The sequence below is a fragment of the Thamnophis elegans genome, chromosome 2 (assembly GCF_009769535.1).
Source record: "Thamnophis elegans isolate rThaEle1 chromosome 2, rThaEle1.pri, whole genome shotgun sequence".
In the NCBI taxonomy this organism is placed as follows: domain Eukaryota; kingdom Metazoa; phylum Chordata; class Lepidosauria; order Squamata; family Colubridae; genus Thamnophis; species Thamnophis elegans.
In genome coordinates this window covers 3,065,372-3,092,579 of record NC_045542.1, presented here as the reverse complement: position 1 = coordinate 3,092,579, position 27,208 = coordinate 3,065,372, and the positions used below count along the sequence as shown (strand labels likewise).

Sequence of the window (27,208 nt, the reverse complement as noted above, 5' to 3'; positions counted from 1 at the left end):
GAGAGAAGTCTTGAAAGAAGTGAATAGGGAACGTTTAAACAAAGAATAATAAATTCAAATCTAGATCAAAGTGTGTGAGTAGGAATTTTCCACCTGGGTGTAAAATGCCTCTCATCCATCATTTTGCAAGAACCAAATTTATGTTTTTTCTTTACATCTACAGTAAGTGCTATTGTACATGTATGCTTGGGCAGTGTGTGTGTGTGTGTGTGTGTGTGTGTGTGTGTGTGTGTGTGTGTGTGTGTGTGTGTGTGGTGTGGTGGTCCATTGAGTCTGGGGGTTTTGTTTGTTTGTTTATTTTTAATTGTATTTTTTACTTTTTGTTGCATAATGGATATGTGTTTATCTCAAGCACATTTAAATGTAGTTGCTGATGACTGACCTCTGCCGGAAGCTAATCTTGAAGTAATACTTTCTAACATTACTTTTAAACTTACCTCCTGTCAGTTGGAGGTTATGACCCCTGTGTTCTTGATTTTTTTCTTAATATTGGAAATACTTCCTTCTAGGACCTCATTCACACCCTTTATATAGTTAATGATTTTGATCATGTTCCCCCTATCCAGAGGTGGTATTCAGCCGGTTCAGACTGCATACTGGTAGTAACGATTCTACGCAGTTTGGAGAACTGGCAAATTGCCCCACTGGCTGGCCTGGCCACCCCTCCCTGCCACACCCCACCCTATATACAATAGTGGCTGAAATTGTGGAAATATTTTTGGGAAAGTGTATTTTTTAATAGCAATAGCAATTAGACTTATATACCGCTTCATAGGGCTTTCAGCCCTCTCTAAGCGGTTTACAGAGTCAGCATATATTGCCCCCACAGTCTGGGTCCTCATTTCACCCACCTCGGAAGGATGGAAGGCTGAGTCAACCTTGAGCCGGTGAGATTTGAACAGCCGAACTGCAGAACTGCTGTCAGCTGAAGTAGCCTGCAGTGCTGCATTTAACCACTGCGCCTCCTCGGCTCTGAGGTTGAGGTTTGATGGCTAATAACACCGCTTCTTTTTGTAGTAGTACCATAAAATTATATATGAATGGAAAGATAATTTAATCAAGAATGTAATGCAACAAACTTTGTTCAATTATCTGTATTCTATGAAAGGTTATAGCCATATAACTAGATAAGGGAAGCCCAACTTGTTTAGGTTGATATCAGGTAGCTTTTCTTTACCTGATTGTAGCCAATGAGCATGAGTGTTTAGAGAGCCAATCAGGTGTCATCTTGTTTTGGCAATGAGCCAATCAGATCACAGTATGATTCAGTTATTGATGTCATGTATTGAAGCTGAGAGGAGGACATTTGTCAGTGTTTTATGTGATTGCTATCAAGTTGGTTGTTGCAACAATTCTCTCTTAAATAGTAAAGATACGGCCTATCCTGCTAAGTTCATGCCCCAAACTCTGGAATTCCTTCTGCACATTTTTTGTTGACAGATCATTAGTGCCAAGATGCCCAACATCAATATCACAATCCATTGTAGCAGTCTTAACAATATACCTCTTCTTTCTTCTGGCTGTAGAACCAGGCAAATATCTCAGCCTCTTTCAAAACGTGCCTATTCTGTCCTAAATAGACACCTTTTACGGTGTGTCACCAACCAGAAGGATACCAAATCATGGACCACAATGCCCTGCCCTGTAAAGTCATCATCATCACAAACAGCTGAATCTGCCATCTCAGTATCCCTTTTAAGTTTGGCAGGGACATTATAACTATTATGCAGGGATACACCCAGTGGTGGGATTCAGCCAGTTCGCACCTATTCGGGAGAACCAGTTGGTAACTTTCTAAGTAGTTCAGAGAACCGATTGTTGGAAGAAATCTTTTATTTTTTTTCCACTTTACAGGGCTAATCCTGTAAGGAAGGCAGGAAGGAAACATTCTGGTGTTGTTTCTAGCCTCATCTTTATTGTCCTGCTTACAGAAACTGCCTCTCCGGTTAACCCTGATTACCATTGTCACAGCTAAGGTGAAGCGCCCATCGACCTGAGTGACCTTGAGTTGGCCAAGCCCACCCAGTCACATGACCACCGAGCCCCACCTACCCAGATAGTCATTAGGGCAGAGAACCAGTTGTTAAATTATTTGAATCCCACCACTGGATACACCCAAAGCATCTTCTTTATAGTTCACTGCCCTTCTCCTGCAGAGTGTCAGGGTAGTATCCAAGCTTAAGAAGAGTATCAGCAGCAAAACAAGTGTTGTACTGAAGTATTATATTAAGGTATTGTAAGGAGTAAAAATATTAACCTAATGAGAGTTGGCTTGAACTGTGAGATAAGAGGCATATAAATTTGATAAATAAAATTTGAGTTCTGCAAAGGAAAAATAAGATAAACGTGTAATAGTGCCTCAGAATAGTTCACAGGTATGAAACCGGTAAAAAATCCATTGACATGAATTGAAAGCAGCCAAAAATCTCTGGAGTTAATCTCTCTTTCTGGAGTTTCCAAAATTAAGAATGCCATTAAGACTTTTTTTTTCTTTTTTAGCATATTTTATCTCAAATTTTAAGAGTTAGTGCAACTAGTTGAGTGATAGGAGAACAGTGGAGACTTAGTGGACAACAAAAGGCCTTCTGGTTTATGGCTATTTGGCCATCTGTCCAAATCCCAACTAGTTTGTTGACTGCAAGTACTGGATCTCAACTAAGTATGGTTAATGATATTATTTTCTATCACATGAGAGACTTTTTTAATGAATAAATAACAGAGGAAGCTTGTTCCACATTGAGATTCTAACATTTTAATCCCCTCCCCAAAAAACTTCATTACAATCTACTATTTCTGGGAAGCCAAACTTACCCAATTGGACCTCTTCAACAGAAACGTCAAGTTCGAATTTGTTGCAAACATTTTCCTCTTCCCGCAGTAGTGCATTATAGACCGTCAAAACTGTCATTTTTGCTTTTCCATCACCTGATGCTGACACAGTGAAGTCTTCATTGAGTTTGGTCTGAAAAGCAACCAGGGTTAGCGTGACCATCAATTGCAGTTCCTTGGCTATTTTGATTCTACTTAATTGTATTTGTTGTAACCTGATATGAGCTAGAGGTGGAACAGATTTCAAAATATAAAAAAGACCAAATCAAATATTTGGATGAAGAAACAACATTATATTTCGAAGGTATCAGCAAAATCAAATCATAAAGAAAACTCCTTTCCTTCCGTTTTCTGAAGTGGAAGTTTCATTCCACTTTACAATGAATTTAAAATTAACCAAATTATTGTGCACCAATCTTTGCAATTTCTATGTATGTGTACCTTCATAGTAATATAATGTAGTAGAATAAATGGGTTTAATTTTTTGCAGTAGGAAGGTATAAGTATAAATTATATATAAATTATGAGTGGTGCCATTTGATAATTACATTATATTTGCATAATAAGCTTTCAAGCACCTGAAATCTGTTATCAGGTGCAATGGAGAAGAGATTAAAATTCCCTCTTCTCCCAACAAAGTGGAGGGTAAAGCTTCTTATAAAAAGGTATTGGTTAGTTAGAAATTGCTGATAGCTGGAAGAAAAAGCAGAGAAGATCCAGCTGTAACTGAGAGAAGTGTGTATGTTGCTTAAATCAGCAATAGATCATTTTAATTTTATCTTCATGTACTAAGTGAGGGTATTGTGAAGTGCTGCAAAAGTCCCTCAGAGCCATTAAAATCTCTTTCCTAGGAATAGTTCTTGGAATTACAGAGACAATTTTGCAATATTGTCTTAAATACAGCCTTTTGCAGCTTAGTGCGAGGAAAGGGAAGTCATTTAAAACTACATTGTATGTTGACAAAGAAGTTGGTAGTCTTAAGCCAGTCTCCCCTGATCTGGTGCTTGAACATGGGCTAATATCCAAGCACCACAATTCCAATAGGGAGAACTGATTTAGGTCTTCTTTCTTGTTTCACTAAATTCCGTATAGTTTTTCCCAGTTTTTAAAAAAAGATGCATTTGAACTTGAAACTGCAAAATAATTATTTCCAATTAAAGGAGTAATAAATACACTTCCTGAAATACTGTACCTCTGCTGTCCGGGCCAGAACAGCATTGTTACCATCAATTCTGTAGTTTAGAGGTAGTTCTCGTTCTGGCAGCTTAATAACAATATCTAAATTTAAGTCTTTATAGGTAGGCCTCTGAATCTGATATTCAGCAAGAGCTTGAAATGACATAACTGTTGCCTGGAATGGGAGAAAGAAAAAAAATAAGATTGTTTGTCTTGGAGTGTCTCACAAAGGAACTGAAAATCCAGTGATGTATTTTACTAGAGAAATAAATGTTTGACACATAGGGAAGAACATGGTGATGGGGCTTGCTACAATCAATACCCAAACTATCTTTCTAATTTTTACAATTGTCTGTTAGACCATTTGATCGTAAATGAGAAGATGGACTACAAACTGAATGAGTAAACAAACAGAGGAGAGATGACTTATATACACATACATTCATCTTTAAAGAGCCTTTTATCTGTAGACTTAAAGATCCATGACAATAGGAAGGAACTTGAGAGACCGCCTGCTGGCAATTACCTCCCAAAGACCCGTCAGATCTCACAGGGTCGGCCTCCTCTGAGTTCCGTCCACCAGCCAATGCCACCTGGCTACTACCCGGGGGAGGGCCTTCTCTGTAGCAGCTCCGGCCCTTTGGAATGAACTCCCCGTGGAGATCCGGACCCTCACCTCTCTCCAGGCCTTCCAAAAAGCCGTCAAAACCTGGCTGTGCCGGCAGGCCTGGGGTTGATGAGTTCCCCTCCCCTCTCGACTGGTATGGCTGTGTGATTTTCGTGTATTTTAATTATGTGTACTGTTGTTTATGTTCCCTTTCCCCTTTGAGTTGTTCGCCGCCCTGAGTCCCTCCTGGAGAAGGGCGGCATACAAATAAACCAAACACAAATACAAATACAAGTCTATGGATGAGATTTCCCTTGGTTCCCTTAATTTCAGTATAGATGAAGGACATTATTATTTATTTATTTATTTATTTATTTATTTATTTATTTTAATTTATTTGTATGCCGCCCTTTTCCCTAAAAGGGACTCAGGGCGGCTCACAACTCAAAGGGAGGGGAAAAACAAACAAAGTTACAAAAAACATAAAAACCATGCATAATTAAAAAAGCACAACAGTCATACCATTCGAAGTGGGGCAGCGAGTCTTTAGCCCCAGGCCTGCCGGAACAGCCAGGTTTTAAGGGCTATGCCTCCGTATTCTATCGGCCAGCCAGTGCCGGCTGGCAACCACAAGGAGGAGGGCCTTCTCAGTAGTAGCCCCGACCCTTTGGAACGAACTCCCCGTGGAGATTCGTACCCTCACCACCGTCCAGGCCTTCCGCACAGCCCTCAAGAACTGGCTAGCCCGTCAGGCCTGGGGACAAGGATAGTTGCCCCTCCCGAATGATGAATGAATGTTGCTTATTACTTTTATTATATGTGTCTATGTCACTGTTTGTATTCCCCCCTTCCTGATTTTATGTGAGCCGCCCTGAGTCCCCTCAGGGAAAAGGGCGGCCTACAAATGTTAATAAAATCTAAAATCTAAAAAAAAAAATCTATGCGGAAGGCCTGGAGGGTGGTGAGGGTGCGAATCTCCACGGGGAGCTCGTTCCAGAGGGTCGGATAATCTTCATGTAAAAAATCCTTTCAAAAACTATTCTTTGTCCTGCACATCAAAAGATTCACACGCTTGTCTGCTAAACAATTTTCTATCCAACCACCATGTAAGCATCTTTTTTTCAGCACAAAACGTTTTCACCTATGGATGTGCTAAAAAAAAAGAAGAAGCTTACAGATGACTAAAATGAAACCTCTGGTTTCTTTCAGTCTATCGGAGGTAGTCAAGCCCTATCCTATAGCACTTATTCAATGCCTTGTTCTAAACGGCCCTATGGAACGATCTCCCCGTTGAGATCCGGACCCTCTCTACCCTTCCGGCCTTCCGCAAAGTGACCAAGACCTGGTTGTTCCGGCAGGGCTGGGGCTGTTGAATTATCCAGCCCCATCTTATGTTATGATTGTTGTTGAATTTTTAACTGTTGTTTTTTTTTATATCCCCCTTTCCCTTCTTATTTGTAAGCCTCCCTGAGTCTTCCGAGAGTGGGCGGCATACAAGTTAATTAAATAAATAAAATAAATAAACAAACTGCTGAGTAGTATACAAAGTACAGCCAGAAAAAAACACTCCTTATTCTTTTTTTTCTTTTTTTTAGTGGGGGGAGCTCCTTCTCTGTAAAGCTTCCATTCACCGTTTCTTGTCTTATCCTTAGGAACAATGGAGAATAAATCCACAACCTCTTCCTTGTGACAGAACTTCAAATATTAAAAGACTGTCTTGACTTTGCTTTCTCTTCCTTAGGAGAAACATGCAAAAATTCAGACTATTGTTTTGTTTTAAGCAGCCTAATTTAAAATAGAGCTCAGATTAAAATCTGACAATAAAGCAAAAAGCTCGCCTATGGATGTGCTAAAAAAAAAAAAGCTTACAGATGACTAAAATGAAACCTGTGGTTTCTTTCAGTCTATCGGAGTTAGTCAAGCCCTATCCTATAGCACTTATTCAATGCCTTGTTCTAACTGCTGAGTAGTATACAAAGCACAGCCAGAAAAAACACTCCTTATTCTTTTTGTTTTTCTTTTAGTGGGGGGAGCTCCTTCTCTGTAAAGCTTCCATTCGCTGTTTCTTGTCTTATCCTTAGGAACAATGGAGAATAAATCCACAACCTCTTCCTTCCTTCCTTTGCACAAGTTCTCCTGGTGCACCAGTTGCGGCCCTACCTGCACCGGGAGGCACTTCAAATGTCACTCACGCCCTTGTCACCTCAAGGCTCGACTACTGTAACGCGCTCTACATGGGGCTGCCCCTGAAGAGTGTTCGGAGACTACAACTGGTCCAGAATGCAGCCGCGCGAGTGATATTGGGTGTACCTAGGTACACCCATGTTACACCTATCCTCCGTGAGCTGCACTGGCTTCCCATCGGTCTCCGGACACGCTTCAAGGTGCTGGTTATTACCTATAAAGCCCTATATGGCCTAGGACCCGGATATCTCCGTTACCGCCTCCTGCAACATACCTCCCAGCGCCCAATCAGATCGCACAGGGCGGGCCTTCTCCGGGTACCGTCAGCCACACAATGCTGTTTGGCGGCTCCCCGGGGGAGAGCCTTCTCTGTTGCTGGCCCGGCCCTCTGGAACGAGCTACCCCCTGAGATCCGGACCCTCCCCACTCTCCTGGCCTTCCGTAAGTCTGTTAAGACCTGGCTGTTTCGGCAGGCCTGGGGCTGTTGAGCTTGACTGAACTTCAGCCCCATTATAACTGAGTGCATGTTGTGTTTTTCTGTTTTAAACTGTATTATTTCTGTGTTCTTAATTTTTTAATATTTTAATTGCTTTTATGTAAGCCGCCCGGAGTCCTTCGGCGGCATACAAATCTATTAAAATTACAAAATTACAAATTGTGACAGAACTTCAAATATTAAAAGACTGTCTTGACTTTGCCTTCTCTTCCTTAGGAGAATCATGCAAAAATTCAGACTATTGTTTTGTTTTAAGCAGCCTAATTTAAAATAGAGCTCAGATTAAAATCTGACAGTAAAGCAGAAAGCTCACTTGGGTTTGTCCATAGGTTCCCCCATAATAGTTCTGATTTGTCAGCCATCTGACTACGCGATCGGCTGCCTCAAATTTCTTCATTTTCAGCAGGGCCAACAAGGCATAGGAAGTGCCTTCAATATTGTAGGTGCGAGAACCATATTCTTCCCAACGATCCCCTCCTAAAAAAAAAACAGCACAGAAACAGAATTAAGCCAAACAGATAAAAATATTGGTTACTTGCCTTGAAGCTGACTTTGCATCGATCCATCTTGTGCAGCAATAGTGCCCATTCCTGGATTGGGAGGCCTTGCTCATGGTCACTCCTGCCTAGGTCACTTCCCAGCTGGACTACTTCAATGTGCTCTATCTTTGAAGGTCACTCAGAAGTTACAACTCCTCCAGAATTCAGTGGTGTTGCAGTTAGCAATAGCAATAGCAGTTAGACTTATATACCGCTTCATAGGGCTTTCAGCCCTCTCTAAGCGGTTTACAGAGTCAGCATATCGCCTCCAACAACAATCCGGGTCCTCATTTTACCCACCTCGGAAGGATGGAAGGCTGAGTCAACCTTGAGCCGGTGAGATTAGAACCGCTGAACTGCAGACAACAGTCAGCTGAAGTGGCCTGCAGTACTGCACCCTAACCACTGCGCCACCTCGGTTTCAGGTGCTTTGCCCGTATAATATTGTTTTGCCATGGGAATTGCACTGGGTCCATTTTTTTTTCCTGTATGCAATACAAGGTGATGATTATCACCTTCAAAACATACATGGCACACAACCAAGTTATTCAGAGGATCTGCCTCTCCCTGAAGGTATCTGCCATTCCACCAGATTTGGTAGGGTGGCCCTGCTCCAGCCCCCTTCCCTTAAATATCACCATCTAGCAGGACCTAGAAAGAGGATCTTTTCCATAGCAGTGCCCACCCTGCAGAACGCTCACCCCATGGCATCTGGCAGGCCCCACCCTTCTAGCCTTTCGGAAAGCTGAAAAGGCTTGGTTTTCCACCCAGGCACTGCAGGAGCATAGTAGGGGCACCCAGGGGATTCTGCTTCTTAGTGGACCAGAGAATGTTGGTTGAAGTGCCAACTGTTCATTTTACTGTTGTTTTCATTTTTATTATTGCGGTGAACGGCCCAGAGTTATTTTTCATTGAATGATGGTTTGTTTATAATATAAATATAATATAAATATTATAAACAAAAAAACAAAAGCAACGCATGTTTCAAATGTCATCTGTATTCATCGGTATGAATATGTATGTCTGTATGTATGTTCTGTATTCATCTGTATGTCATCTGTATATATACACCCTGTATTCCTGTATGAGGACCCGGATTGTTGTTGGGGGCAATATGCTGACTCTGTAAACCGCTTAGAGAGGGCTGAAAGCCCTATGAAGCGGTATATAAGTCTAACTGCTATTGCTATTGCTATTCCTCTCCGTTTTCTCACTCCAGCTCTTTAAAGTTAGTTTAGTTTAGTTTTATTGATCTTGTATGCCACCCACTCCCGAAGGACTCCGGGCGGCTTACAATAAACAAGGGAAGGGGATAATACACAAAACAACATGTTAAAATACACAACAGTCACAATTTCTGAGGGGCTGGATATTTTGAAAGCCCCCTGGCCTGCTGGAGCAGCCAGGACTTAACGGCTTTGCGGAAGGCCGGGAGGGTAGTAAGGGTCCGGATCTCCACGGGGAGATCGTTCCAGAGGGCTGGAGCTGCAACAGAGAAGGCCCTCCCCCAGGGAGTCGCCAGCCGACATTGGCTGGCAGATGGAATCCGGAGGAGACCCAACCTGTGTGATCTAATCGGTCTATGGGAGGTAATCGGCAGGAGGCGGTCTCTCATTTATCCACTCCATGCATCTAATGAAATGAGCTGTAGCTCACAAAAGTTTGTGCCTTTTAAGCTAACACAGCTTTCCTCCTACAGGAAATACTTTGGAAATTAAAAGTACACATTTTCTGAAGCTGAACTAGTAGAAATACATAGAAACAGTCCTATAGATTTTCTGGTAAAAATAAATAAATGGTTTGCCACAAACTTTCTCCAGCCTTCTGCTGGGATGAACAACTGGCAGCCTATGGAAAAAAAGGACCTTTACATCTATGTTTACTCATATATATTTTTTCTACTTGACCAGGTTGCTAGAAGTAAACTGATGTCACTTGTATACGGCTCTTGGTTTTATTTTTGGACACTGCAATTTCTAAAAATCTATCCGTTGTGTTTCATGTTCCAAGCTAATCTTTTAAAACCCAAGCACACCTGGTTTCTTCTATTTAAAATATATATGTACCTGTTGATGCTGCCATGAGTACCCTGTCATCCTTGAGTCGTTCTGCAGTAGCCAAAGCATAGGCTGTGAGGGCTGTAGTGTAAGGCCTTTGCAATTGCTCATACTTTTTGAGTAAATAATCTGCAGCCTTGTTGATGCTGCTGTCTAGAATCTAGAAGTGAGGGCAGAGGAGAGAGAAGAGAAGAGAATAAAATAACAGAGTTGGAAGGGACCCTTGGAGGTCTTCCAATCCAATCCTTGCCTAGGCAGGAAACCAGGGGTGGGTTTCAACCGGTTCGCGGCGGTCCCTGCGAACCGGTTGGTCGGCGAACCCGGAAGTAAGTAACTTCCGGGAACGGCGAAGGGCCGACTCGCCCGCCCGCGCTCCTTACCCGGTTTTGACGAGTTCTGCGCTTCCACGCATGCGCAGGACGCATACAGCGCCTGCGCGATCCTCCAGGAGCAGCTGGAGCATCGCACAGACGCTAGTACGCATGCGTGCACCGCGCGCGTGCACGAGGACGCCGCCGGCCCCATTCCAACTGAACCGGTTGGAACGGGGTGAGAAACCCACCCCTGCAGGAAACCCTACACTACTTCAGGCAAATGGTTATCCAATATCTTCTTTAATACTTCCTGTGTTGGGGCATTCACAACTTCTGGTGGAAAGTTGTTCCACTGATTAATTGTTCTAACTATCAGGGAATTTCTCCTCGGTTCTAAGTGGCTTCTCCCCTTGATTAGTTTCCACCCCATTGCTTCTTGTCCTAGCCTCGGGTAGAACAATATCTATTAGGAATGTTTGGAGGACAATTTTAGGCATCTCTATGGAACGTCATTTCTATGAGGTATGATTGGGCCCCTCTCAGTTGCTTTTCTGGAAGCCCCCCCCCCAAAAAAAACATGGTTTTCTCATGTGAGCCTGAGGACCCTCAAATGGAGATGGAGCCGATCAAGTGGTTGATCTGATTGTGCTGCTGCTGCCATGGGGATCGGGGGCGGCAGCGGGGGGGGGGTATAAGGGTTATGTTGTAAGCTGGCCCGAGTCACCTATTTGTGGGGTTCAATAAAGAATACATAAAGTGAATATGGGCTGCCCTCTTCCTGTTTGTATGTTTTACATGCTATTAATGCACGTTTAGTCATAATATGTGTAATTTTAAGTTTTTTTGTGCAGGAAGAGATGTAGAGGATGAATTGATTAGGAATGTCTTAAATGGGGGTTCCACTAGAGCAGTGTTTCTCAACCTTGGCAACTTGAAGATGTCCGGATTTCAACTCCCAGAATTCCCCAGCCAGCGAGCGAATGCTGGCTGGGGAATTCCGGGAGTTGAAGTCCGGATATCTTCAAGTTGCCAAGGTTGAGAAACACTGCACTAGAGAATGTCGTAAAACCTGCAATACTTTGTGATCCACTTGGAGAAACCCTTTCTGCACAGATCTTTCTAAATGTGCCTTTGAGGAATGCTGGTGATAAAAATCACACTGCAGCAGTGAAAAGTCTCTTTGATATTGACAGATCATTAACTGTTCTAAATACCTTGCTGGCTTGAAAGTATATGTGTTTTTTTTTTTTAAAAGTATCCTTATTGAACTGATTATTTATTTTGGTTTCATTTGATTTGAAATGAATAAAGCAGTGTTTCTCAACGTTGGCAACTTGAAGATGTCCGGACTTCAACTCCCAGAATTCCCCAGCCAGCGAATGCTGGCTGGGGAATTCTGGGAGTTGAAGTCCGGACATCTTCAAGTTGCCAACGTTGAGAAACACTGGAATAAAGTGTAAACCGCAGCAATGCCGCCTCGGCTACTTTGAGATCCTAAAGGCTTCTAATACTGAACCTGGGGTCACGAAGGTGGGAAAATGAAGTACTATGATCAAAAAAAACCCCTACAGAGTTGCTCATATTTTGGCCCCCTGATACCACTTCCCATTAGAGCGTCACATACATTGATATGTTGATTGCAGATTGATTTGGATTCCAATAATGAAACCAGAACGAATGCTGTTAAAGATACTTCTGGCTCAGCACCTATTGTTCCTCCCTAGAAGAAAGCAGGGGAGGGGGGAGAAAAGAAAAGATTAAAAAAAGATAAAAGTTAATGCTAATAAATAAACACTTCTCTGTCATTATTCATAGGGGGTACCATGGGGGAGCAGCAAAGAGTTATGGGATTTTTTTTGTATCTCTTGGCTGCCATCCACATTTCGCCATTCAACTTGAATTGTGGTTGAAGAGTTGGAATTTGAGAATTTAACTTTGTATATCCGTATGGAAGCTATAAACCAGTGGTGGGTTCCAAATTTTTTTAGAACCTCTTCTGTAGGTGGGGCCTGCTTTGTGGGAGTGGCTTGCCAGCCATGTGACTGGGTGGGAGTGGCTTGCAGGCCATGTGACTGGGTGGGCATTGCCAACTTGTAAAATGTGGTGAAACTCACTTAACAACGCTCTTGCTTAGCAACCAAAATGTTGGCTCAGAAACTTAAAGTCTTAAAGCTGTCAAGACCCTTGCAACCCTAACCCTTTAGAAAAAAAACCAGGGGTGTTCAAACTTGATAGCTTTAAGACTTGTGGACTTCAACTCCCAGAATTCCTCCTCCAGTCATGTTGGCTCAGGAACTCTGGCATTGAAGCATGCAAGTCTTAAAGCTGTCAAGTTACAAGACCCTTGCACCCCTAACCCTTTAGAGAGAAAAAAAACCCAGGGGTGTTCAAACTTGACAGCTTTAAGACTTGTGGACTTCAACTCCCAGAATTCCTCCTCTCGCTCTTCATCTTGATGATGTGTGGACAGGGGCAGGAGAGAGCTGGAACTGGTTCTAAACGGCACTGTAGATTTGTGGAACCTCTTCTATAGGAGAGGTTAGAACTGGCCGGAACCCAGCCCTGCAATAAACTGCCCTAACAACATTTTGTGAGGAGAGAAAGAACAAAGGGCAGCAAACTCTGTGAAAGGAATTTTCTGCCAGACTGTCTACAGAATAACAAGTAATTTGTCATTTTAATGATACTTTTGATTATTTGCTTTCAGCCACGAGCGGCCCAGGCAATTTCAAGACTTTATACTCGGAAGCTGATCAGTTGATGCTACTTCAGAAACACAAAATAAAATTCTATATATGCCAGAATTGCAGCACTTTGTCTGAAGAGGACTGGAGGGCAGGCGAAGAGCAAAATGGGACAACCGGCTATGGCTAGCTCCCCACAGCCGGCTTGTCACCGCCAACTCCCCTCTGCCAATTTGCTGCCACCTAGTTGCCGCAGGACAACGCCACACGATCAACTCACTACAGGGCAGAGGTAGGTTCCTACCAGTTCGCACCTATTCGGTAGAACCGGTTCGTCAAATCTACCGAACTGGTGAGAAGAGGTTCCACCAGTGGACCCGGAAAGCAGGCCACACCTACAGAAGGGGGTCCAAAATTTTTTGAAATCCACCACTGGTCCTTGGATATGATTATTCTACACTATCATGCTCCTATTTATAAAACTCAGTGCCTCTGTGGAAGGTAAGGATGACTACTGCGTTTGTGGTGCAATCAGAACATTGCGTGTGTTGAAGTTGTTTTAACGCAAACCAAAGATGCCTTTTAAAAAACAAGTTTCCATCCTATTCTTATGCATGCCAGTGCTGCGTGTGAGGTAATTTAAGGTGGTTCTGACAAGTGTCGTCGGCATCTTCATATCCGGTCACATGGGCGGCAAGCCACTCCCATCCGGCCACATGGGCAGCAAGCCACTCCCACAAAGGAGGCCACACCCACAGAGTAGGTTTGAACAATTTTTGAAACCCACCACTGCTACAGGGAGAACTCACCACAGACAGGCGGTAGGAGAACGAGGCGGGAGGGGGAGTCAAGCAAGAGGGTGGGCAGAACACAGAGCTTTAGTTTCTCATTAAGCCAAATCTTACCAAGGCTACCCTTTTTGCCCTTCATCCCACTTCTGCTGGTGACATTCGGGGCCTGTTTTTTTTATTTTTTTTCATATACATACTTCACTGACTGTTGCATATTATCTGAAAAGCTACACACTTTTTGTGGTTTTGCTTATTGTTTAGTGCTATAAAAACATTTCATTATAGAGAAATAATAATATATCCTGACTTTGAAAAAAAAAATCCACCCTGCTCGGAACTGCCTATATACTCAGACACCACCTTAATAGCTCTTAGGGTCTTGGTTAAGACTAGAACTGTTTTGCCAGTCCCATACTGTGTATCAAAGTGAAGATTAAATCATCATCATCAACAACAACAACCAGAATCATTTCTAAAAAACTCTTGACAGTGGACATAGCGCATGTGAAAAACCTAACATAGAAAATACCCTGAAATTTTGGGAAAGCAAGAAGCACAATGGGAATGCAAAGTGGATCAAGCAGGTTGAAAGCACTGTAAAAGTGACTAGAACAGAAGATGTACACACAAGAAAAGAAATGGTGCGGAAGGCGGGGCTGACGTCGCTACAACACGACATGCAATCTTGGTGCTCCAGGATTGCTGTCGATATCTTTGCTGCTGGACGGTCCTTTTTTGGACCTAAACCATCTTGAAGAGACGGTGATAGAGAAGGTCGCGTCCTGCTGATCTCAGGGGCATCCCAAAGCCCCTGATTGATCCAGGAGAAGCTCTTTCCTCCAGCTACAAGAGAAGCAGCTACTGAAGCTGCACAATGTTGGGACTGACCCCTGAAATGGAAGCAGAGCAGGAGAGAGAGTGTGTGTTGAAATTGGTGAGATAAATTTTACTATTGGAGAAGAGAATACCCAAAAAGACTTAGAGCAAAATTAAAATTGAAGACAGAAAAGAGTAAGCAGCAGATTAAGCCTGTATTAAAAGCAGAGTGTTATCTTTCTCTCCTTAACTTGGTTTTCTTTTCTTTATTTTTTGGGATGGAATTCTTACAAATGCCTCTTACTTTTTAAATTGGACTGGTCCCATTTTTCCTTCTTCTTCTATTTTTTCTCACTTTTTGTATTTGTGGAGCAAGAATCTCTTTCTATTTGCAATGTTTGGGTGGATTTTTATTTTTTTAAATCCGTTTTTTTGAAGCTTGGAACAAAGAAAGGGCTAAAAGAAAAAGAAGTAACACTGCCACCTAGAGGCTGGAGGTTTGGAAACACTTTATATTTCATATCCCAAAGTCCTTGACTTGGTTTATTGAAAGGAACAGTGGGAAGAGCACAATTTGTTTATACTGGTGCTCTTTTGGAGTATTATCAGTAGATGGACTGGAGTAAAGAGAAAGCCTGCACTTGAAAGATTATAGTGAATTTGTTTGAAATTTAGCAATAAGCCTTGGTTAAATAAACCTGGAAAAATGGCACAACATGAAGAAGACAAGGGATTAACAAATAATTATGTTAGAAATTCAAAAAGTTCTAATAATCACAGAATTGACAAGAGATTTGAAATTATAGAACAAAACATAGAAAGAGTGGAGGGAAGAGTTGAGAATATTTACAAAACAACATTGAAATTTGAGGACAGAGTTCAAAAAACTGCAGAGAAATATGAACAGAGTGATAAGAAAATTGTTGACATAGATAGCAAACCAAACTGTGGCTTCGAATTGGCAAAAAAAAGGGTTGAAAATTTCCAATTTTCTCTACATGGATGAATCAAAACTATTTGTAAAAGAAAAATCTGAATTTTGCTCACTGCTGAAAAGCACTGAGGAGTTTAGCAGAGACATTGAGATGCAATTTGGCACTGACAAATGTGCAAAATTGCTGTTAAGGAAGGAAAAATTGTTGAAGATGATGGATTCAAACTTGATAATAAAGAGTTGATAAAAGCAGTAACACCAGAAGAAGAGTACAAGTAATTAGGAGTTTTTGAAGCCTCTGATCTGTTGCACAACCAAGTCAAGAAAGCTACTTCAACAAAATATATAAAACGAGTCTGGAAATTTTTGAGATCAAAGCTAAGCGGAGGAAATTTCATTATGCAATTAACACCTGGGCAGTGCCTGTAATATAATATACAGCTGGAATAATTGACTGGACTCAACTAGAACTTGATAACTTAGATAAGAAAACTAATGACAATGCATCCAAAAATGTTATCGAACAATTGTACTTTCCAAGATATCAGGGTGGCAGAATATTCTTACAGGTGCAACAAACTATGGAAGAAAAAAAAACATGGCTTAAATGACTACATAAAAAAGTGTCTCTGCTGAAGTAGGTGAAAACAACAAGATTGAAAGCAGAATATCGAAAAAGGAAACAATTGAGCATTCAGTTTCTAACTGGAAAAAACAGCCTATGCATAGTCAATACCTGAAGGACATTGAAGGAAAAGTAGATACAAAGCTAACATGGAGCTGGTTTTGATCAAGTGTGCTGAAGAAAGAAACTGAAGGCTACATTTTGGCTGCCCAAGAACAAGCCCTGCAGACCAATTCCATGAAAGTTAAAAAAAAAAAAAGACAGCAAATGTTGCTTATGCAATGAGAAAGATGAAACAGTGGATCATCTTATCAGTGACTGCAGCAAAATCTCACAAACTGATTATTTACAAGATCATGATCGAATTGGCAAAATCATACATTGGAAGCTTTGCCAAATGTTGAGTTCGAACGCAGCAAAAATTAATAGGAACAACAACTTGACAAAGTCCTTGCACAGGTCAAGCTCTCGTGGAATTTTCAAATCCAAACAGACAGACATCTGGCCCACATCACTATTGTGGAAAAGAAAAAAGTCATTGATATTTCAATTCCAGGTGATGCAAAAATTGAAGAGAAACTACTAGAAACAATAACAAAATACCACAATCTGCAAATTGAAGTTGAGTGATTGTGGGGAAAGAAACCAATGGTTGCTCTAATAGTAATAGGAGGCCTTGGAGCAATAAACAAAGGGTTGCCTTGATATATGGAAATTTTGAACTTATCAGAAGTGAATATTCTGACTTCAAAAAACCACCTTACTCACAACTGCCTATATACTCAGATGTTACCTTAACAGCTCTTAAGTTTTTGGTTAGGACTTGAACTATTAAGTTTTTACCAGTCCCAGACTGTGAATCGAATTGAAAATTAAATCTATGATGATGATGATGATGATGATGATGATGATGATGATGATGATGATGATGATACCACCCAGTTTGAACATCTGGCTGACTGTGCAACAAACAATAATAATCAAATAATGCTATATATTTTGCCTGAATTCCTGTACAGCTGGCCAATATCATTAGAGAAAAAGCTTGCAATGAACCCTTTGCACAGTACAATCTTTTCTTTAATACCCGGTTTGGGTTTTTTGTTAAGAACTTGGAAACCTCTGGATTTATTTAAATCAAATAGGGAGGGAGGGAGGAGACCATACCAGCATTTCTCCATGGATTACAGGGGCATGTTCTTTGAACACTCCATCTGGTTGTTGCTTGTTCAGAATCAGCCACTTCACACCTCCACAAATGATTTCATGGCTAATGTCTTTTGCAATGTTGGTAGCCATGGCAAAGACTTTTACAACATATGCTGTTAGCCTGCAAAGAAAATAATGCATTAATTAACCAGTCCAATGAAGAACTTAATATATGTTGTTGCTTGCTTGGTTTTGAGAGACCGCCTACTGCCAATTACCTCCACTAGACCGATAAGATCGCATAGATTAGGCCTCCTCCGAATTCCATCAGCCAGCCAGTGTAGACTGGCAACTACCCGGAGGAGAGCCTTCTCGGTGGCTGCTCCGACCCTCTGGAACGAACTCCCCGTGGAGATCCGGACCCTCACCACCCTCCAGACCTTCCACGCCGCCCTTAAAATCTGGCTGTCCCGGCTGGCCTGGGGTTAAAGACTCTAACCCCACTCGAATTGTATGACTGTTGTGTTCTTAAATGATGTAGTGTCTTTATGTTGTAAATTGTTTGTCCTTCCCCCCCCCCTTTGAACTGTGAGCCGCCCTGAGTCCCCCCAGGGAAAAGGGCGGCATACAAATAAAGTAAAAATAAAATAAAATAAATAAATAAATAAATAAATTTTGTAAGTCAAATATGACTAGGTTGCTGCTACCTAGGAGAAAGAGGGGAAAGTGGTTTGTCCAGAGTCACCACATCACTATATTACGATACAACATGAGCAGAGGCTGTCCATGCGTTAATGGGAAATAATCAAGATTAAAATGAGTTGTCCTCCTCATCTGTCCTTCAACCTAGGAAGGAAGAAGAGCTCAACTAATCCAGGCCTCAACTCAGGACTTAAGGAAGTATCAGGAGAAATAATACATCAAATCAGTTTAAGAGGAATTACACCCTTGTTATATCACAACAGTGCACGGGAACGAAAGCTTTGTAAGAAATCCAGGTTAAGGGTTAAGAGAATGAGAATTCCTTATTTCAGTTCTTGTAACTATCAAAGATGAATTCTTAACATTTGCTCCATATGTGTTAGTGATAATCAATGGAACCGAGTACTTTCAAGACAGCTCCCCACTGAAACAGGGGGGAGCTGTCCTAGGTTGAAGGACAGATGAGGAGGATTCAGGGGGTTGTTTTGCAGTAGTGGTGAAGGTTCTGGCCTAGAGAGCAGGAGATTGTGTGTTCTAGCAATAGCAATAGCAATAGCAATAGCAGTTAGACTTATATACCGCTTCATAGGGCTTTCAGCCCTCTCTAAGCGGTTTACAGAGTCAGCATATCGCCCCCACAGTCTGGGTCCTCATTTCACCCACCTCGGAAGGATGGAAGGCTGAGTCAACCTTGAGCCGGTGAGATTTGAACCGCCGAACTGCAACTAGCAGTCAGCTGAAGTGGCCTGCAGTACTAACCACTGTGCCACCTCGGCTCTGTTCTAGGCCTCTCTTAGGCATGAAAGCCAGCTGGGTGACTTTGGGCCTCCATCAACCCAATTCACCTCACAGAGCTAGTGTTGTGGGGAAAATATAAGGCAAGAATATTAAATATGTTCATCACCTTAAACTAACCAAAGAGGAAAAATATCTAGTATTAACAGCAACAACAACTCAATCCCATGGAATCGGTGTTTCAAGTCTTCTACTACCTTGAAGCAGGACATACTTATTGTTATTTTAATGGGGGGAAAACGATAGAACTGTTTGATACTAAATGCTAAACATGAGAAGACAGGAGGGAAACATATTATATGGATAAGCCATTATCATTATAGTATGTTGTCTGAAAGCTGAAAGGATTTTGACTGAAGCACGGCCTAGAAAGCAGCTACTAGGAAGAAAGGGAAAGGTAGGAAGAAAGGAATGAAGAAAGCAAAAATAAAAAAAATGCAAAGACAGAGAAACAGATGCTGAAGCAGAAGTTGGAAAATGAAAATATATGAACATTTATAGAGGAAGTTAGAGGAAAGCCTTTCCATGATCTTAAAGTAAGGGCTATATTTTTGTCCATACCAAGTACTAGATGCACGATGTGTAAATGCTGCATAGGAATGGTCTTCTTTCTTGTACACCATCTGCTGGTTGTAACCTGAAAAGGGACAAGATAGAAAGAGTTATGAAATTTAGCTCCAACCGTACAAAATCACATCTAGACTAGCATCCAGGACAGTTTTGCACTCTTCTTTCTTTGCTGTGAGTCTCACTGGAGCTGCTTTTCCTTTGCACGCTTGTTTCGATTTGTGTTCTGGTCTCAGTGTAAAACCATCCCACTCTTCAGATGAGATTCTGAAAGAAAGCAACCTTAACAACAACAGCAGGGGTTGATGACTGCTCTCCTGTAAACCAGAATTTGATAGCAGAACAATACTTCCAAACTCACCACAAGAGATAAAAATGTCTTTCCTATTATAGAATATTGTGATAATTCCATGAGTCCATATTTAAATATTTCTCAGCAGTTACTATGATCACTCCAGACTAAAGAAGTTATATCCTTAGCTGTTGTGGCTCAGCAGGAGCCGTTGGAGCTGCCACCAGACTCCGACAGCGAGGGGCCCTATGAGTCGGCTCTGGAGAATGTGGAAGACCCTGGACAGGGTTCCGACTCTGAGCAGGGCGCAGAGAGGCTGGTTGGCCACCAGGAGGCGCCTGAGCCTTGGACCAGTGGGGAGGAGACAAGGGAGTATGATCCAGACGTCAGCAGTGGGGAGGAGCCAAGGGAGTTGTTCCTGGATGCCCGGAGAGCTAATAGGCGTAAGGAACAATTACGCAATTACAGAAGGTAATTGCACTCAGCTGGTGGTCATTAGGCTCCTCTCCAAACTATAAAAGGACTGTTGTGCACATGTCCCTTTTACAGAAGTCAACGCAGGAACTAATGTCGGAGAACATTATTGTGAGCCTGGCAGGCTGGATTGCTGACAAGCCTTATCTGTGCTGGATTGCTGCCCAAGCTTGTCTGTGCTGGTTTGCTGCCAAGGACCTGTCTGTCTGTTAATTAAATGCAGTAACTTATCTTTGGCTCGGAGTGTGTGTTGGTGTGGGGCGAAGGGGGGGGGGGCGTCAGAACACTTAGCTAAGCTAGCAAAAACCTATCTTGTGAAAGAAAAACAACAACCACAACAACAACAAAATCCCACCATACATTTAAGAACATTTGGCTTTTTGACTTATGTGGGTCTTACATTTGTTCATTTTAGGGATTAATGAATCTCACATTTCCATCCCCTGAAGAAAACAAGTCTGGAGACAAGTTTGCCTTACCTTTCATGATCTGATTGACAGCTTCAGTCCTGCGATCCACGCCAAGAGACTCCCACTGCCCTGTTGCATCCAAGTAGTAGGTGGCAATAACCGATGGAGTCATGGTGATCATATTTTGCTCCCCACAGCCAGAAGGAGTGATAATGAGATGCCTGAGTTTACTGCCATCAATTGAGTCTTCAATCATCTGAGCCACACGGTCGCCTGAATGTGAAAAAATTACCAAGCACGTTAGAAACCGGGTAGTTTGTGAACTTTCTTTAAGCTTCAATATATTTAGGGCAAATGATTAGTCTAATCTTGCTTCCAATTCCACTAATCCTTCCTTTAGAGCATTGAACATAGAGTAATTAGGTTCCAGGACTAATTAGAAGGTTTATTAACTAAACCTATTTATTTCAGTTTCATATGGTTAAAAAGAAGAAACAGTATATATGTAGAAAAGGATAAAGCTGACCAAAGATTGTCAGGCTGTCCTAGCTTCAGCATTTAGGAAAGAAAGACCCTCAACTCCATTTGCAGTGAAAGATAAACTTTTACTAAAGCCAAGTGGTTACAGTGTAGCAAAAGCGAGATCTGAGGAGTCACACATGAAGCCATTTCTTTTCCCCTCTCCCAGTCCCCCCCCCCGTCCCGGTCATCTTAGTAGTGTCCAATAAAGTTTAAATTAGTTGTTTTGGTAAGAGGTCTGAGGTTGGCGCTTCTGATGGGCATTCACCAGGGGTGGGTTTCTCCAGGTTCGCACCAGTACACCAGAACCGGTTCATAGTGTACCTTTTGGAACCTGTTCCAGAAGGAAGGAAGGAAGGGAGGGAGGGAGGGAGGGAGGGAGGGAGGGAGGGAAGGAAGGAAGGAAGGAAGGAAGGGGTAGAGATACACACAGGAAAGGAAGAGATACACACAAGAAAGGAAGGAAGGAATGGAGGGAGAGGGAGAGAAAAAAGAGAGACAAAGATAGAAAGAGAGAAGAAAGATCTTGACCTTTTTCCTTCTTTCTCTCTCTCTCTTTTTCCTTCCTTCCTTTTGTCTCTCTCCCCCTCTTTCTTTCTTCTCTCTCTCCCACTTCCTTTTTCTTTTTTTCCTCTTTCTATCTTTGTCTCTCTTTTTTCTCTCCCTCTCCCTCCATTCCTTCCTTCCTTTCTTGTGTGTATCTCTTCCTTTCCTGTGTGTATCTCTTCCCCTTCCTTCCTTCCTTCCTTCCTTCCTTCCTTCCTTTCAGAACAGGTTCCAAAAGGTACACTACGAACCGGTTCTGGCGTACTGGTGCGAACCGGGAGAAACTCATCCCTGGGCATGATGGCAGATCTGACACTAACTCAATACCAGTATAAAATCCAAACTTTTACAGGGACTCCACAAGGAAAACCACCAATTTTTTAAATGACTGTTTGAATGTCATTAGAGTTAGACCTGTATGGATCTGGGGGAGAATGGCATTTCAGAGGGCAGGCACAGAGCAAAGAAGGACGGCTTCCTAGATCCCATAAGATTACACTGTTTAAACCTTAGGATCTGGAGCACACCCACTTTGATTTCACCAGATAGGCAAAAGTAATAAGGTTGAATGTCGGAAGTGGGACACATCGATTGTATCTGTGGATCCAATAAGAAAGGCTCTGATCTACATTTGTATTTATTCAGGAACAGAAAAAAGGGAGATGTTGTTATATCAAGGAGTCCATCTTCAGCACCAGTGAACTGTAGCAAAAATTGGGTTTGTGACTATTTCATTTTCTCTGTTTAACTGATGTAGGAGCCTGGATTTCAAATAACTAATTCTTACCTTGAACACTAATCTTAGTTTCTATTTCTGAGTCAGGCACCTTGTCATCTAATTTATTGGCTTGGACTATTTGTTCCTGGGTTCCACCTGAAAAATGAAAAAGAAAATGAGGAAAATTACAGGAAAAGAAAAAAATTACATTGTACCTTAAGTACCTCTTCGACATTGTTTCTAATAATCAATTGTAAATGGAATTTAACAGAGTTGTCTTAATAGGCACTTAATAGGAAGTAATATAATTGTCTGTAATCACATAACTTTTGCAAAGTAAAATAACTTTTATTTTAAACTGCCGTGGTAAAAAAGGGCCTCTCCTTTCCCTGGAACCAATAAAGCATGTGGGTGAAAGGACTTTGCCATTCCCAGGACTTAGTAAAAGGTATACTGGGAATTAATGAATAAGAATTAGAGTTACTCACCGACTCCTTTTGTAGCTGGGTCCAGTTCAATAATAGTCATAATCTCTTTCCGTTCCCCTTCAGGCTGTTACAGAAAAAGATGCCAGAACAATCTCTTATGGGAGCCTCATTGCAAATAAAAATACCCTGCTTGACAGCAACAAGTGCTTCAAAAGAGCAATAACAACATACAAAGAATCCCCTGTAGAATCTCTTAGAAATGTAGTAAAATATTCAGTATAGAATTGGTGCTTGGATGCTCAATGAGAAAAAACTTAGGTCAGCCTCATATTTTCTCAATAGCCAAATCAGCATGGTCCTCTATTAAGGATTAATTTTTATTTATCCACCCATCTACCATCAGCTCTTAATGGATCATTGCCCCCTCCGGTAGCTGAATATCCTGGAAGCCCTAAGCTTCCTTATTGCAGATTATGGGGAGCGGGGGGAAGGGGGGGACAAGAATATCTTGGTCCCTCAAGATGTCCTTACTTATTCTGAGTTGGGTTCCTACCGGTTCGCACCGGTTCGATAGAACCGGTTCGTCAAATCTACCGAACCGGTTAGAAGAGGTTCCACCAGTGGACCCGGAAAGCAGGCCACACCTACAGAAGAGGTTCCAAAAAATTTTTGAAACCCACCACTGCTTATTCTTACTGTACTGTCTCCCATGATTTCTTCTTCCCCAATAACAGCTGCTCTATGTTGTCTGTGTAGCCTGCTTCTCAGAGTGATATTCCACATCTCTGATGGATGTTTAGATGATAAAAACATTGCCAGTCTTTAAAACGTTGCAATGCTGATGTGACTTTTGTTGCACAAGAGTAACACATTGCTGTTGTTTTATCAAAGATTCTTTTATTACATTTTCATTTTCCTTTATACAATCACTTAAATACTGTGCAGTTAAAAAAAAAGAAGCAATAAACAACTCATAACACTTCTATCCTACATACACCCTTCCTTCTACCCCTCCAACTTTCATTTCTCCCTTCCAACAATCCCCTCTTCTACTTCCCCTCCCCCTCAGCCATTCCTTTCTCCCCTTCCCACCATCTCACCCTCCTTACATTCCCTTCTCACTCCCTCTTAATTCCCCCCTCTTCTTTCCCTCTACACCTCGCTTCGGTGTATTTCTAGTATTCATTGGTCTATTTGTTTTGTACTAAAACAAAAGAAAAATAAAAGGAGAAGAAAGAAGAAAAGAAAAAAAAAAGCAACAGTATCCAAGTGCATTCATTGTTCTGAAAATTGAGTCTATATTTCCACCCTCCCCCCCCACCCCCTGAACCCCCCTCCCTGACCCCCTTCTGACTTCCCAGGTCCCATTCCCGGCATCGTTCTTTATCAAGCAAAGTCTGGAGTATATTGCTGTTGTTGTGGACAATTTTAGCTGCTTGGTCATGTCTCGTACCCATCCTTCCCACCCACCAAATCACACCACTAAAGTATAAAGGGTAATTGTTTGATGTGGCAGGGATTTGTTTTTAATTGCAACTGGGGAGTGATTGAGGGAGGGGGGGAGGGAGAAAGACTGGACTAAAAGAATCCTGGCTGCAACACTGAGTGTATTTGCTTTGCATGAAAGAACTCCCCCAAGCAGACAGCTCTGCCCACATTCTGCCATTTTCAAACCAACCAAATTTTGCTATGGGAAGATTGTCAAAAGACAATCAGAACAACTATACAGTCTGTTGTGGCCCAGCAAGAGCCGTTGGAGCTGCCACCAGACTTCGACAGCAAGGGGCCCTGTGAGTTGGCTCTGGAGGATGTGGAGGGCACTGGACAGGGTTCCAACTCTGAGCAGGGTGCAGAGAGGCTGGTTGGCCACCAGGAGGCACCTGAGCCTTGGACCAGTGGGGAGGAGACAAGGGAGAGTGATCCGGATGCCAGTAGTGAGTTGTTCCCGGCACTGAAGAGCTAATAGGCGTCAGGAACAGTTGCGCAAGTACAGGAGGTAATTGTACTCAGCTGGTGGTCATTAGGCTCCTCTCCAGACTATAAAAGGACTGCTTGTGCACACACCCCTTTTGCAGAAGTCAATGCAGGAACTAATGTTGGAGAACATTATTGTGAGCTTGGCAGGCTGGATTGCTGCCAAGGCTTGTCTGAGTTGCTGCCAAGGTCCTTATCTGTTTGTTATGCTTGGCTTTCAGCCACCGAGGTTTTGGTTTCTTGCTATTAAAGTACATTCCAGTTAAGCTTGTCTCGGCATTCATTACTGGACGGAGGAGGGGGTCAGAACACAGTCCAAGATGAATAACAGACTAGACCATTTGAACCACCATTATGCCATTTTGTGTTGTTACAAGTTAGGTTTTGAGACCAAAAAGGCTTTTTGTTGCAAGTTGGGGGGGGGGGTAAAGGGTGCATTCATTAATAAAATCATGGTAAATAGTGTTTATCAGCAGCGATCTCTGGTTATCGCCCCTTTTTTCCAAGAGCCAAAATGTAACCCCACTTGTTACTTACTACAACTTTCAACTTCTTCCTCACACCATCTGATGCCAACACTCCCCGGACACTAGCTTTGACCTCAATATCATGCAATCCTTGCTGTAATGGGACGATCACAAATGGCACTGCCCTGGAGGACAGAGCTGGAATCGTGAATTGCTCTCGGTATCTTTGTGTTTCTGTGGAAGCACTGCAGAAGGCTGGGTTGTATAACAATTCCACCCGCACCTAGTGGAGATGGAAAAAAACAGATGAGCCACAAGGCAGCTTTGACCGTAAGAATCATTTAAAATCCAGCCTTCCCACAAATGACACAAACACATTCCCCAGCAAATATATCCCTGCACCAGCAAGTCATTGTGATACATGGAAGAAAGGACAGAAGAGGGGTACACACAGAGCACACATACACACACATCATATCATGCAATTTATCCTTCCCTTCTTTTCATCCTGGACTGGTGGAAAATAGGATTGTGTGAATAATTCAGTATGTATGCAACAGTGGTGGGATTCAAATAATTTAACAACCAGTTCTCTGCCCTAATGCCCAGCTGGGTAGGTATGGCTCGGTGGTCATGTGACAGGACAGGTGTGGCCAACTCAACATCACTCACGTCGGTGGGTGCTTCGCCTAAACTGTTACAATATAATAAGTTTTAACTGGAGAGGCAGTTTCTGTAAGTAGGGCAATAAAGATTAGGCTAGAAGCAACACCAGAATGTCTCCTTCCTGCCTTCCTTACAGGATTAGCCCTGTAAAGTGGAAAAAAACAAAAGGAGATTTCTTCCAACAACCGGTTCTCCGAACTGCTTAGATAGTTAACAACCGGTTCTCCCGGATAGGTGCAAACCGGCTGAATCTCACCACTGGTATGCAAATAAGACCACCCATAAGTGCCTCATAAGTGCACTTCTCAATAGAAAAAACAAATGGAGCAGAGATGATGATCTAAACCAGTATTTCTTAAACTGTGATCTGAGGAGGGGGTCCTTTAAAACCCTCACAGGGGCTCACAATATCAGAATTACTTGCCAGGCAGTAAAGGTATCTGCAAACATTTAAAAGAATGTTACTCTTCTCATTATTATGTTTTTTTTTGTCATGAAAAATATTCTATTGGTTAACGTGAATTAAATATTACTGCTTTTATATTATCCAATAAATAAATGTTCTACAAATGCATCCATTTTAATTTTAATACGATAAAGATGAATAAACATTGCCCATAGGAATAAAAGCTCTTTAGGGGGCCCTCCATAATGTTCAAAAGTGGGAAGGGGTCACGGGTGGGACTCAGCCAGTTCGCACCAATTTGGGGGAATTGGATGTTGATTTTGCCCCTGGTTTGCTGGTTGTTGCTGGTTGTTGCACCCCGTCCCAGGGCCCTCACAAGAGTCTCCACGTGGCCCTTTCATCAAACCAGGTAAGTGAAGGGCCCGCATGAAGGCTATTGGAGGGCCCATTTCCAGCCTCCGGAGGCCTCTGGAGCCTGGGGGAAGCCATTTCCGTCCTCCTGGAGGCTCAGGGAAAACCTCCAGAGGCTGGAAAGGGCAAAAAAATGGCCCTACCAGAAGTTCAAAAATGGGCCCATTTCTGGCTTCCAGAGGGCCTCCGGAGTCCTGGGGAGGCTGTTTTCACGCTCCTGGAGGCTCAGGGAAAACCTCTGGAGCCTGGGGAGCAGAGGTGGGTTCCTACCAGTTCGCACCTATTTGGTAGAAACAGTTCGTCAAATCTACCGACCCGGTTAGAAGAGGTTCCACCAGTGGACCCGGAAAGCAGGCCACACCTACAGAAGAGGTTCCAAAAAATTTTGAAACCCACCACTGGTGGGTGTGTAATGTCCCGCAGTTATCTACGCATTAATAATGATCTAGTAATATTTCCTTGTACATTTTAGGGACTTTTCCTTACATAATTGGTGTTTTCTTTCATACTTTTGGATTTCTAATTTCTGTTTCCGTTAGTTGGCAATTGCTAAAACCAATCCCAGTAGTATTCAAAGCCTTCTTGATTTTAATTGTCAATTTATTTATTCCTGCACATTGTAATATTTATTC

General features: G+C 42.3%; 1 protein-coding gene across 1 annotated transcript in view; it reads right to left on the bottom strand.

The window, feature by feature from the left end:
- C3 (complement C3) overlaps positions 1-27,208 on the bottom strand; it is a 74,418-nt gene that overhangs the window by 12,867 nt on the left and 34,343 nt on the right. The window contains exons 21-31 of the mRNA XM_032210180.1: positions 25,164-25,376; positions 22,713-22,776; positions 22,294-22,380; positions 20,511-20,714; positions 19,260-19,335; positions 17,220-17,382; positions 11,827-11,922; positions 9,898-10,048; positions 7,606-7,769; positions 4,022-4,180; positions 2,812-2,962 (exon numbers count right to left, since the gene is read on the bottom strand). Coding sequence (XP_032066071.1) covers positions 2,812-2,962; positions 4,022-4,180; positions 7,606-7,769; positions 9,898-10,048; positions 11,827-11,922; positions 17,220-17,382; positions 19,260-19,335; positions 20,511-20,714; positions 22,294-22,380; positions 22,713-22,776; positions 25,164-25,376 — 1,528 coding nt within the window. The remainder of the gene's footprint in view (positions 1-2,811; positions 2,963-4,021; positions 4,181-7,605; positions 7,770-9,897; positions 10,049-11,826; positions 11,923-17,219; positions 17,383-19,259; positions 19,336-20,510; positions 20,715-22,293; positions 22,381-22,712; positions 22,777-25,163; positions 25,377-27,208) is intronic.